The 14,518-nt window shown below is 38.7% G+C and overlaps 1 protein-coding gene across 1 annotated transcript in view; it reads right to left on the reverse strand.

Annotated features, from left to right (window-relative positions):
- LOC126354056 (serine/threonine-protein kinase Nek8) overlaps positions 1-14,518 on the reverse strand; it is a 305,150-nt gene that overhangs the window by 237,401 nt on the left and 53,231 nt on the right. The window contains exons 5-6 of the mRNA XM_050003414.1: positions 8,820-8,961; positions 6,234-6,390 (exon numbers count right to left, since the gene is read on the reverse strand). Coding sequence (XP_049859371.1) covers positions 6,234-6,390; positions 8,820-8,961 — 299 coding nt within the window. The remainder of the gene's footprint in view (positions 1-6,233; positions 6,391-8,819; positions 8,962-14,518) is intronic.

Here is a 14,518-nt window from a genome sequence, read left to right on the forward strand (position 1 = left end):
GGTCAGGGAAGAAGGCCAGTGTTCACTCTGTCTGCTTGCCGGGGGGTCTCATCCGAGATGTGGAGGAGGCCCTACTGGCGGCGATAGAGAGCACTGGGTGCACCCGACTGCAAATTGTTGCTGATGTCGGCACCAATGACTCCTGCCGTCTGGGTTCAGAGGTCATCCTCAGTTCGTACAGGCGGTTGGCGGAGTTGGTGAAGGCGGAAAGCCTCGCTCGCGGGGTGGAATCAGAGCTAACAATTTGTAGTATCGTTCCCAGAACTGATCGCGGTCCTCTGGTTTGGAGCCGAGTGGAAGGCTTAAACCAGAGGCTCAGACGATTCTGCGGAGAGCTGGGGTGCAAATTTCTCGACCTCCGCTATCTGGTGGAGAAATGTAGGGTCCCCCTGAATAGGTCAGGCGTGCACTACACGCCAGAAGCGGCTACGAGGGTAGCGGAGTACGTGTGGACTGCACATTGGGTTTTTTTTAGGTTAGAGAATTCCCTCCCTAGGCCCGACAAGACGCCTCCTGAGACGCGGCAAGGCAGGAGTAGGCCAAATGCAACAGGGAATAACAATATTAATGTGCTAATAGTAAACTGCAGGAGCGTCTATAGAAAGGTCCCAGAACTGCTCTCATTAATAAACGGTCACAACGCCCATATAGTACTAGGGACAGAAAGTTGGCTGAAACTACATGTAAACAGTAATGAAATCCTAAACTCAGATTGGAATGTATACCGCAGAGACAGGCTGGACAGTGAAGGGGGAGGCATGTTTATAGTGATAAGAAGTGCAATAGTATCGAAGGAAATTGACGGAGATTCGAATTGTGAAATGATTTGGGTGAAGGTCACGGTTAAAGCAGGCTCAGACATGGTAATTGGATGTCTCTATAGGCCCCCGGGCTCAGCAGCTGTTGTGGCTCAGCACCTGAAGAATAATTTGGAAAATATTTCGAGTAGATTTCCCCACCATGTTATAGTTCTGGGTGGAGATTTTAATTTGCCGGATATAGACTGGGAGACTCAAACGTTCATTACGGGTGGCAGGCACAAAGAATCCAGTGAAATATTTTTAAGTGCTTTATCTGAAAACTACCTTGAGCAGTTAAACAGAGAACCGACTTGTGGCGATAACATATTAGACCTTCTGGTGACGAACAGACCCGAACTATTTGAATCAGTTAATGCAGAACAGGGAATCAGCGATCATAAAGCAGTTACTGCATCGATGATTTCAGCCGTAAATAGAAATATTAAAAAAGGTAGGAAGATTTTTCTGTTTAGCAAAAGTGACAAAAAGCAGATTACAGAGTACCTGACGGCTCAACACAAAAGTTTTATCTCAAGTACAGATAGTGTTGAGGATCAGTGGATAAAGTTCAAAACCATCATACAATATGCGTTAGATGAGTATGTGCCAAGCAAGATCGTAAGAGATGGGAAAGAGCCACTGTGGTACAACAACCGAGTTAGAAAACTGCTGCAGATGCAAAGGGAACTTCACAGCAAACATAAACATAGCCAAAGCCTTGCAGACAAACAAAAATTAAGCGAAGCGAAATGTAGTGTGAGGAGGGCTATGTGAGAGGCGTTCAATGAATTCGAAAGTAAAGTTCTATGTACTGTCTTGGCAGAAAATCCTAAGAAATTTTGGTCCTATGTCAAAGCGGTAGGTGGATCAAAACAAAATGTCCAGACACTCTGTGACCAAAATGGTACTGAAACACAGGATGACAGACTAAAGGCCAAAATACTAAATGTCTTCTTCCATAGCTGTTTCACAGAGGAAGACTGCACTGTGCTTCCTTCTCTAGATTGTCGCACAGTTGACAAAATGGTAGATATCGAAATAGATGACAGAGGGATAGAGAAACAATTAAAATCGCTCAAAAGAGGAAAGGCCACTAGTCCTGATGGGATACCAGTTCGATTTTACACAGAGTACGCGAAGGAACTTGCCCCCCTTCTTGCAGCGGTATACCGTAGGTCTCTAGAAGAGCGAAGCATTCCAAAGGGTTGGAAAAGGGCACGTCATCCCCGTTTTCAAGAAGGGACGTCAAACAGATGTGCAGAACTATAGACCTATATCTCTAACATCGATCAGTTGTAGAATTTTGGAACACGTATTATGTTCGAGTATAATGACTTTTCTGGAGACTAGAAATCTACTCTGTAGGAATCAGCATGAGTTTCGAAAAAGACGGTCGTGTGAAACTCAGCTCGTGCTATTCGTCCACAAGACTCAGCGAGCCATAGACGTGGGTTCACAGGTAGATGCCGTGTTTCTTGACTTCCGCAAGGCGTTTGACACAGTTCCCCACAGTCGTTTAATGAACAAAGTAAGAGCATACGGACTATCAGATCAGTTGTGTGATTGGATTGAGAAGTTCCTAGATAACAGAACGCAGCATGTCATTCTCAATGGAGAGAAGTCTTCCGCAGTAAGAGTGATTTCAGGTGTGCTGCAGGGGAGTGTCATAGGACCATTGCTATTCACAATATACATAAATGACCTGGTGGATGACATTGGAAGTTCACTGAGGCTTTTTGCAGATGATGCTGTGGTGTATCAAGAGGTTGCAACAATGGAAAATTGTACTGAAATGCAGGAGGATCTGCAGCGAATTGACGCATGGTGCACGGAATGGCAATTGAATCTCAATGTAGACAAGTGTAATGTGATGCGAATACATAGAAAGATAGGTCCCTTATCATTTAGCTACATAATAGCAGGTCAGCAACTGGAAACAGTTAATTCCATAATTTATCTGGGAGTACGCATTAGGAGTGGTTTAAAATGGAATGATCATATAAAGTTGATCATCGGTAAAGCAGATGCCAGAGTGAGATTCATTGGAAGAATCCTAAGGAAATGCAATCCGACAACAAAGGAAGTAGGTTACAGTACGCTTGCTCGCCCACTGCTTGAATACTGCTCAACAGTGTGGTATCCGCACCAGATAGGGTTGATAGAAGAGATAGAGAAGATCCAATGGAGTGCAGCATGCTTCGTTACAAGATCATTTAGTAATCTCGAAAGCGTTATGGAGATGACAGATAAACTCCAGTGGAAGACTCTGCAGGAGAGACGCTCAGTAGCTCAGTACGGGCTATTGTTAAAGTTTCGAGAACATACCTTCACCGAAGAGTCAAGCAGTATATTGCTCCCTCCTACGTATATCTCGCGAAGAGACCATGAGGATAAAATCAGAGGGATTAGAGCCCACACAGAAGCATACCGACAATCCTTCTTTCCATGTACAATACGAGACTGGAATAGAAGGGAGAACCGATAGAGGTTCTCAGGGTACCCTCCGCCACACACCGTCAGGTGGCTTGCGGAGTATGGATGTAGATGTAGATGTAGATGTAGATGTAGATGTAGATGTAGATGTAGATGCAGATGTAGAAGGAAAGTTTTTCTTTCAACCCTTCTTTCAGAAGAAGGAGCCACAGGTTCTGAAATCTTGCATAAGTAATATCTTTTCTATATGTCTGTTTTCCTGCCACTGCTTTTTGAGCAGGTTTTTTATTTTTCCATGGATAGACTGTCAAAGAGTTTTGTAGCTGCTAATTTTACCCCTTTCTGTGCTAAAGTTAGCTTTTAGCTTAATTAAAGGGTAATGCAGATCAATTTTCCTTCAACTGCTGTACTTGTAAATATCTCTGTTACTCTCAAACTCAGGTAGATATTTAGTAGCAAACTTCATAGTTGACTAAATGTACGTTGAGGCAGTGGTTAATATCCCAGATGCTTTAAGGGATACCTGCAATATGGATGTTTGTTACCTCTATACACACAATTCTAATTACTTTCTTTTGTTCAATGAACAATTACCCAAGAATACTACACAATCAAAATTCAATTAATGAAACTATGTTAATGAGTTCTATATCTCCAAAATTGGTAATTATTCTTATGGCTAAAGTAGCCAAATCTAAAAAATTTTCGAGATTTGCTACATGTTAATTTAAATTTTCATCAACATGTAAACCTAAGAAGTTATAGTTTTGTACATTGTTTATTATCTGTTGTTGATATACTGGGTTAATAGAGGCAGGAGTTTTTGACAGTACAAAACTGCATGAACTTTGTTTTTTCAGAGTTTAAAGCTACCCTGTTTGTGCAAAACCTTTCACATAAACATCATTTACTATTTTCTATGCTGATAATTATTTAATTGGCTTCACAACAATGCTTGTATCATCTGTAAACAGGAGTAATTTTACCTCCTGATTCAAATAAAAGGCAGATCTTTAACATAAAGGAGTAACTGTAGTGGAATAATCCTGTGAGACTGTAATTGCAATTCCTCCCCATGCAGATGTTGTGGCATCCCTATTTATATTACTTGAGCAGCCTAGGATAACTTTCTGAATTCTGCTTCCTATATATGAACTAAACCAAAAATTTGCTGAAGTACATGTTCCATAAAAACTTAACTTCCACACTAGAATATTATGATCAACAAAATAAATAAATCACAGAAAATCCCAGTTGGTATGTTTTATCATTTAAAGATTTCATTATGTGTTCAGTAAATGTATAAATAGCTGACTCAGTAGAATGGCCCTTTTGAAATGCAGACTGTGATCGGCTAAGTAGTCTGTTACTACACTGATAGATGACAATACTAGAGTACATTATCCTTTCAAAAATTAAGAAAATTATGTAAGGAGTGTCACTAGGCAGTAATTACGGACATGTGTGGTGCCACCCTTTTTGTAGTGAGGCCTAACACCCAGAGCTAATGATGCAGTACACTGGTGACTAAGAACATTACATATAATAGTGCTACACCTATTAAGTGTCTTGTTGAAGTTATGAATGTTTACTTTTTAGACCCCTGAAGATCTTAGTTATTTCGTACAGGGATGTGGGATTAATTTTTAATTAATCAAATGTTCTCTGTATTGCTTCTTCAGTTTACTGTTTTGCTTTCTATTCTGAATTATCTATAACAATTTCCTCATATACTCTTAAAAAGCAGTTATTGAAAACATCTGCTGCACATGAACTGTCTTTCACAATGCCTCTTTAACAGAAATAATGCCACCTTCTGCAGCTTTTTCCCATCTCTCTTTTAAGCGTATTCCACATATATTCAATTGTGTCATGTCATCTGTCAGTTTAAGATGAGATGTGCATACTCTTGAATTTTTTTACAACTTTTCTTAACATGTTATGGTGCTAAGAAGGTATTTCTGGGTCATTATTGTTCTGGCTATTTTGTACAAATCCAAGGCTTCTTTAATGACTTGCCATTATTATATTTAATTATCTTCTTAGGAGAGCTACATTCAAAAATGAATTCAAACTTGTTGGGAAATCTGATGAATATAGGCTTAGTATTAGGTTCATTGTACAGTGAACACCAGTCATCATTTTCCATGCCATCTGTGAACAGAGTTAAATGTGTTGAAAGACACTATCATTTTATAAATTAGGGACTAGTCAAGAATCTAGCACAGATCTCTGTACTGTTTCGCAAATCATGGTACCTTAGTTGGGGATGCAGATGCCACACTAGTATTATTTCTGCTCTTCGTCATATGGACGTGATCTAAGCCACATTCTTGTTGTCTAACAGAAGCCATAATGCTTTGCTTCCCTCAGTATAACTCATGTTCTCAAAAGATTTAGATCCTAACTTGCAACATTTATTATCTATGCTTTCTCAAAGCTGTTTAACAAATAAGAATGATCCCATTCATTTAAAGTTCCTTTTTGAAATCTGAACTGAACTTTACTAAGAACATTTTGATTATTACAGTGATCCATGATCCTCCTATACACAAACTTTTCTGTGGGGTCAGAACAGTTTGCTGACAATGAAGCTGGATGATAGAGGGAAACCTGTAATTTATTTCCATTTTGAAAGGTGGTTTTTCGTCGGGACTGTAATATTGCTTTTCTGTTTGATATTCTGGTTGGATGTATCTAAAGTTTTTGATATATGGCTTTGTGGTATTTATTGCTATTAAATCCCCAAAGAGGGTTGAAGTGATTGAAGAAATCAATGAGAAGTGAATCATGTACCCAAGTATCTTTAGTAGCTTAGATGCAGAAGTAATAACAAACAATTTATCCTTAGTGGTCAAATGTTGAGCAGTTAGGTTCAGTTCATATAAGAAAAACAGTGTGGTGTCTGCCTTTGCTTATCTCAGTTACATTATGTAAGATTTCACCATCAACAATTTACTACTTCATTTCACATACCTATGAAATCATTTTTTTTACTACCTGATTATATTTGGATGATGAAGCATGGAAAGTACTTGAACTTCATTGAGAGCTGCTTGTCTTTCTACTGCATTTAATTCTGTCATGTTCACCTCCTTCATAACAACCAGTGTATCATCAGCAACCTTGCGATATAATACTGCACTGCCAAATGCTCCTGTTGCAAATAAAATAGAGATTTAACAGTCAGTATGTCAGTTTTGGAAAAAGCTATGAGTCAGCAAGCAATACTTAAAAGAACAAGAATTATGTAAATATACACTTACAGTAATGGAAAGTGCTACACTCTGAAGCACCAGCTGGATATTTACCATTAAACTTTCATTCCATTTAGAACAGGTGTCCAACATAAACATCAGTGTACATTCTTGTATTCACTGTACAATGAAATCAAACAGCTTCTGAATGTCATTTTAGAAATATCTTGCCATGCTTGCCAACATATATTTTGTCAGTGCATGAAAATTGTTAGTTAGAGTCTGATACAAAAATATATGTCTTCTCACTGCATTCCAGTTATGTTCTACCAGAGACAATTCAGGGGAATGGGCTGGTCAGTTTAGGATTCATACATATGTCAATGCTTCTGTGATGTCAACTACAGTACAGGATCTATAATTACCTTGCTCGAATATACCATTTAGCAGCATTGTCAGGAAGGGTGTGAGAGCAGGATTTATCATTCTTGCCCAACACTGGTGAGCATTCAGTCTCCCTTCAAATAGTACCAAATCAGTACTGTTGTCATATTTACTGTACTTAACAGCTGCTCATACCATGATTTCACAATATGAAGAAGTATGGGTCTTAAAAATCCCTGTTACTAAGTGGTTTACTGACACATTGAACACAATCTGTCCACTACAAACAGAAGCAAGACTCAATGATGAAGACTACAGATTCCACTCAATGTTCCAGTTGAGTGCGGCTCTACACCACACAAGTCCGAGTTGTCTGTGGTATGGTGTCAGTGGTAAACTACATGTAGGGATGTCATTAGTAGTATTGGCAGTCCGGTGGAAGACACAATTTTTATACACTATAACCATCAATAACAACAATATACCTCAGGACAAAATAATACACAAACACGCTAAGAATTGTGTCAGTCTAGAGTAAATCAGAGTCCTTCAGTTACAGCTATTTCACACTGTCAAAAGACAGTCCTTTGTTAGTCAGTCTGTGTCCATACATCACCATTACCTCCCTACTTTATTTTTAAAACCCAGAGCCTCACTGTGCTGTCTAGTTGGCAGTGTGATGGGTGGTCCTGTAGCAGTGCCCACAGTCACTTTCATCCAAGTGTGCCACTTCCAACCACTTGACTGAAACCATTTCATCTCATCCATCGCACTGAATTTTAAGATGTGTGGTCCACTCTGTAGGAGCTTATATAAGCCACTGCAGGGCAGCATGAGTGATGGGTGGCCAAAGTTGTCCCACAGGCAGAGAAAAGGTGTGCTCTACTGTAAAAACACCCTGATGTACCTGTGGCTAGGGCTTTTAAAAAAGTAGGAGAAGGAAGCTGATGTAGTGACACAGCTTGACTAACAAAATAATGTACTGATACATTGAGAATCATTCAAGTCTAGAGTAAACTAAAGCCCTTCAGTTACAGCTATTTCACACTGTCTTGTAGTTAGTTCTTTGTTAGCCATTCAGTTACAGCTATTTCAGACAGGCTTCTAGTTAGTGCTTTGTTTGTCAATCAGCATCACTACAAATGCATGGCAACTTTAGGTCTAAACCCAGCTTCAAGTACACTGTTCCCAACAGTTCCCAGCAACTCTCTGCTTGCAACCTCTACTTGGATTTTGGATGTTGTCAGCTCTATTTGTCAATGCCAGTTGAATCGTGCTACAGTCTTCTGGTGTAGTCTTTCTGGAAGGATCCATGCCTGTTCTTCCTGCCACACTACTGTCCTGAGTCCACATCATCAAGACTTGCTCTGCAGTCACAGCACCACAGCCAACAATTTGCATCCTATATGATGTTCCCATGTCTCCTACACCAAAGATTAAACCTTTCTCCAAGTCTTAACAATTGTAATAAGCATAATGTGACGTTTTCTGGGATGAAATTTTAACAAAATATCTCATAGGTATGGAAATTGTTGAGTATCAGTTTGGCAGCATTTGGTCAATGTGTTAACGTTGGAACACTTTCCACTTCCTTAAGTGTAAAATAATTTTGTAGAAGTTTCATTGATACCAACTCTAAAAAAAAAAAAAAAAAAAAAAAAAATGGATAGCCAATAACTATAAGGAAATGTAACTAGTTCAAAAAATGGCTCTGAGCACTATGGGAATTAACTTCTGAGGTCATCAGTCCCCTAGAACTTAGAACTACTTAAACCTTACTAACCTAAGGACATCACACACATCCATGCCAGAGGCAGGATTCGAACCTGCAACCGTAGCGGTTGCACGGTTCCAGACTGTAGTCCCTAGAACCGCTCGGCCATCCCGGCCGGCAAATGTAACTAGTGTTGAAGAAACAAAATGCTGTTTGATTCCTTTCTTGTTTTTTGCCTGTGCTATGTATTCTCATCAGGAACAATAATAGTAATACAAAGTAAACACTAACCTTTGCCCACCACACGAATTTTCTCATAACCATCTAGCTTGTTCTCCTCGGACTGCAGTCGTAGCTTCAGCTGATCAACAAAAAAGTAAATCTGGCTAACATCATCAGCACCATCAAAATCTCGATACAAACCAACAGGAACCTGTGTACAGAAAATGTAAAGTAAGTTAGATCTGTTACTTAGATATATTATTGTCAAATGTTATTTAGCTACCAATAGTTATTGCTGAATGTTGCGGTTCAGTTCATTATTTAATAAATAAAAGTGAGTAACGAAACACTGTCTGCAGTTAATTGATACATGTCAAATAGGATCACATAAAACATGAACATTTCATTAGCTTCCAACCAAATTGCCACAATACAAGACAAAAAAATGCATTTCAGGGTTTCTTTCCTCAATTGGTAAAGTGAAGCTCTTATGGAATCATTCTGTTGTCCTTCTGTCTGACTATCCGACTGTTAAAAATCGTTTTTCTCAGAAGGATAGACATACCAGTTGAAATTTGTATCAAATACTAAAGCATTTGGTCCCTCAGCAGTGTAAAAATTTTAAACTTTTAAGTCAGTGTAGTCAAAAGACATGGCCATTTATGTCACATATTTTGATATCTGTATTTATTTATTTATTTATTTTATTTATCCATCCGTTGACAATAAATATTGAACGGATGTTGTCAATGGTACATGTAAGCCATTTCAAAGAAATGGGACACAAACAATATATATGTAAAAAAGTACAAAACAAAATAATACAATGAAATTAATATAGCCTATATACATCCCTGCTTGTTCGTTTAAATGCATAGTCTGTTTTTCATAAGGCTTTGGTTTTGTCCTCCCTAAATGGCAAGTCCTTATTTACACAACACTGCTTAATTATATATTTACATCACACAACTGCTGTCCTTTAAGTATGTAAATGTAATGAATGATTAGGTAACAAATGATTAGGTACAGATAGAGTATTTTACATTTGCCTTTATAAATATCATCAGAAAAAATTTACTGACCTACATAGTCATTTACAGAATAAAAACATTGTTCTACTAGAAATTTTTTAAATTCTGTTTTAAATTTGTTATCGTCTTCTAGCTGCCTGATGTTGACTGGCAGTGAGTTGTACAGTTTTGCACCGATATGGCTCACATGCCTTTGTGTATTCATTCTTTTTGTTCGCTGAGTATGGAGTGCTCCGCTATTACGGGTATTGTAGTTATGAAAGTTGGCACTTGTCTGAAAATCTGCAATGTGGTTCCTGGGATACAATACACATTTGTATATGTATAATGATGGTATAGTAAGTATTCTAAGCTTTTTGAATATGGGTTCGCAGTGTGTCTGTGGATGCCTGTGAGTTATTATTTGGATGGCCCTCATCTGCAACAAAAAAATTTGTTTTAGGCGCCCTGTTGCGAAACCCCAAACTATTATTCCGTATGTAGCAAGAGACTGAAAATAGCCGAAATATGCCATTCTGGTAACCTCTGAGGTACAAACATTTGCAATAATTCTGAGGGCAAAACAGGCTGAATTAAGTTTCTGCGCATATTTTATTATGTGGTCATTAAAATTTAAGTTTTCATCCACATGAATCCCCAGCAATTTTTTGGTGTCACTATTATTCCGTATGTAGCAAGAGATTGAAAATAGCCGAAATATGCCAGTCTGGTACCCTCTGAGGTACAAACATTTGCAATAATTCTGAGGGCAAAACAGGCTGAATTAAGTTTCTGCACATATTTTATTATGTGGTCATTAAAATTTAAGTTTTCATCCACATGAATCCCCAGCAATTTTTTGGTGTCACTCTGTCTAAGGCTTTATCATCCCACACCAGATCGAGATTTACATTTTGACATCTTTTCCCTAACTGCATATAATTTGTTTTATTTATATTCAATGTCGGCCTGTTTGCATTGAACCAAGAGTGGATGTAATTTAGTACTTTATCGGCAGTTGTTGGTAGCAATTGCTTTGGTGCACTTATTATCACACTAGTATCAGCTGCAAATATTATTACTTTGGCTGCACCATCTGAGGTGTGAAAATAATTTATATAGACAAGGAACAATATGGGCCCTACGATTCTGCATTGTGGTACTCCTATTTCTACATTTTTTGCCTCGGATACTGAATTTATTTTGTGGTTGGAGCAAGTTGATGTCAGTCCTACAACCTGTGTTCTGTTTTTTAGGTATGATTCAAACCATTTTTTTCCTATCCCATGTATACCCAACGCTTCAAATTTTTCTAAAAGAATGTTCTAAAAGAATGTCCTGGTTCACAGTGTCAAAAGCTTTGGAGAGGTCTAAATTTACTCCTACCACACTATAATCTTTTTCTAGATTTTTGATTATTTGTTCAGTGTAGCACATTACTGCTGTTTTGGTATTTTTATGTGCTTGGAAGCCATGCTGATTTCTGTTTAGTATATGGTCATTTAGATATTTGTTGATTTGGTGCTTCATCAGTTTTTCTAATATTTTTGAAAATGCAGAGAGGAGAGATACTGGGCAATAGTTTTTTACCTTATACTTGTTGCCGTTTTTAAATAATGGCTTCACTTTTGAAATTTTCAGCCTTTCTGGAGAAGCTCCTTCACTGAATGATAAATTGGCTGTGTGTGCAAAGGGCAATTTGTGGTGCTGTCCTTGTTATGATTGACACAGGCACCTCATCTATGCCAGTCGAAATTTTTGGTTTCAAGCTTTGTATCACTTTCAACACTTCACCCTCATTTGTTGGCTCTACCCTCATCCTACCCTCATTTTGGATATTCAAGTTTTTCTTCATTTGTAAATTTTAAGCTTAATGAAGTTGTTGCATTTATGAAATAATTGTTACTATAATTTGGCAAATCTTGTTTATTAGTATTGACATTTTTTAAATTTTTGAGGCAAATGTCCTGGTTTTCACAACTCTTCCCCATTTCAGTCTTCACAATACCCCATATGGCTTTTGATTTGTTTTCAGACTCTCTTATAAAACTATCATTACTCATGAATTTTGCTTTAGCAATTCCTTTTCTATATACCCTCTTGTAATTCCTGACTTATTCTATGAATTGTGGGTCTGTGGATGTTTTCATTTTAGAAATTAATATCTTTAGAGTTCCACAGGAAGTTTTGATGCCAGCTGTGATCCAAGAACTTGGCTTTGTATTGCCATGTGACCTGATTTTTGATAGCTTTTTTCAGAAAACACATTTTCAAAACATCCCATGAAAATGGAAGAAAATGTGTTATATGCATCATTTGTATTGGCTAGGGATAGTACTTCTGCCCAAGCCTCATTAGTTAGCATATTTATGAATTCTACACAATTTCTCCCCCCCCCCCAATCTCCCCCCCCCCCCCCCCCCAATGAACCGTGGACCTTGACATTGGTGGGGAGGCTTGCATGCCTCAGCGATACAGATAGACGTACCGTAGGTACAACCACAACGGAGGGGTATCTGTTGAGAGGCCAGACAAACATGTGGTTCCTGAAGAGAGGCAGCAGCCTTTTCAGTAGTTGCAAGGGCAACAGTCTTGATGATTGACTGATCTGGCCTTGTAACAATAACCAAAACAGCTTTGCTGTGCTGGTACTGTGAACGGCTGAAAGCAAGGGGAACTACAGCCGTAATTTTTCCCGAGGCCATGCAGCTTTACTCTTCCTGTTCCGGAGGTAAAATAGTCCCCCATTCGGATCTCCGGGCGCAGACTACTCAAGAGGATGTCATTATCAGGAGAAAGAAAACTGGCGTTCTACGGATCGGAGCGTGGAATGTCAGATCCCTGAATCGGGTAGGTAGGTTAGAAAATTTAAAAAGGGAAATGGATAGGTTAAAGTTAGATATAGTGGGAATTAGTGAAGTTTGGTGGCAGGAGGAACAAGACTTCTGGTCAGGTGACTACAGGGTTATAAACACAAAATCAAATAGGGGTAATGCAGGAGTCGGTTTAATAATGAATAAGAAAATAGGAATGCAGGTAAGCTACTACAAACAGCACAGTGAACGCATTAATGTGGCCAAGATAGATACGAAGCCCACACCTACTACAGTAGTACAAGTTTATATGCCAACTAGCTCTGCAGATGACAAAGAAATTGAAGAAATGTATGACGAAATAAAAGAAATTATTCAGAGAGTGAAGGGAGACGAAAATTTAATAGTCATGGGTGACTGGAATTCGACAGTAGGAAAAGGGAGAGAAGGAAACATAGTAGGTGAATATGGATTGGGGCTAAGAAATGAAAGAGGATGCTGCCTGGTAGAATTTTGCACAGAGCACAACTTAATCATAGCTAACACTTGGTTTAAGAATCATGAAAGAAGGTTGTGTACATGGAAGAACCCTGGAGATACTGAAAGGTATCAGATAGATTATATAATGGTAAGACAGAGATTTAGGAACCAGGTTTTAAATTGTAAGACATTTCCAGGGGCAGATGTGGACTCTGACCAAAATCTATTGGTTATGACCTGTAGATTAAAACTGAAGAAACTGCAAAAATGTGGGAAATTAAGGAGATGGGACCTGGATAAACTGAAAGAACCAGAGGTTGTACAGAGTTTCAGGGAGAGCATAAGGGAACAATTGACAGGAATGGGGGAAATAAATACAGTAGAAGAAGAATGGGTAGCTTTGAGGGATGAAGTAGTGAAGGCAGCAGAGAATCAAGTAGGTAAAAAGACAAGGGCTAGTAGAACTCCTTGGGTAACAGAAGAAATATTGAATTTAATTGATGAAAGGAGAAAATATAAAAATGCAGTAAATGAAGCAGGCAAAAAGAATACAAACGTCTCAAAAATGAGATCGACAGGAAGTGCAAAATGGCTAAGCATGGATGGCTATACGACAAATGTAAGGATGTAGAGGCTTATCTCACAAGGGGTAAGATAGATACTACCTACAGGAAAATTAGAGAGACCTTTGGAGATAAGAGATCCACTTGTATGAACATCAAGAGCTCAGATGGAAACCCAGTTCTAAGCAAAGAAGGGAAAGCAGAAAGGTGGAAGGAGTATATAGAGGGTCTATACAAGGGTGATGCACTTGAGGACAATATTATGGAAATGGAAGAGGATGTAGATGAAGATTAATGGCTACAACCCTGTCATACTCCCTTCCCGACCACTGCTTCCCTTTCATGTCCTTCGACTGTTATAACTGCCATCTGGGAGATATGATATTGCGTGAAGAGTTTGACAGAGCACTGAAAGACCTGAGTGGAAACAAGGCCCCCAGAGTAGACAACATTCCATTGGAACTACTGACGGCCTTGGGAGAGCCAGTTCTGACAAAACTCTACCATCTGGTGAGCAAGATGTTTGAAACAGGCGAAATGCCCTCAGACTTCAAGAAGAATATAATAATTCCAATCCCAAAGAAAACAGGTGTTGACAGATGTGAAAATTACCGAACAATCAGTTTAATAAGCCACAGTCGCAGAATACTAACACGAATTCTTTACAGACGAATGGAAAAACTAGTAGAAGCCGACCTCGGGGAAGATCAGTTTGGATTCCGTAGAAACACTGGAATACGTGAGGCAATACTGACCCTACGACTTATCTTAGAAGAAAGATTAAGGAAAGTCAAACCTACGTTTCTAGCATTTGTAGACTTAGAGAAAGCTTTTGACAATGTTGACTGGAATAATCTCTTTCAAATTCTAAAGGTGGCAGGGGTAAAATACAGGGAGCAAAA

The sequence above is a fragment of the Schistocerca gregaria genome, chromosome 3 (assembly GCF_023897955.1).
Source record: "Schistocerca gregaria isolate iqSchGreg1 chromosome 3, iqSchGreg1.2, whole genome shotgun sequence".
Lineage (NCBI taxonomy): Eukaryota > Metazoa > Arthropoda > Insecta > Orthoptera > Acrididae > Schistocerca > Schistocerca gregaria.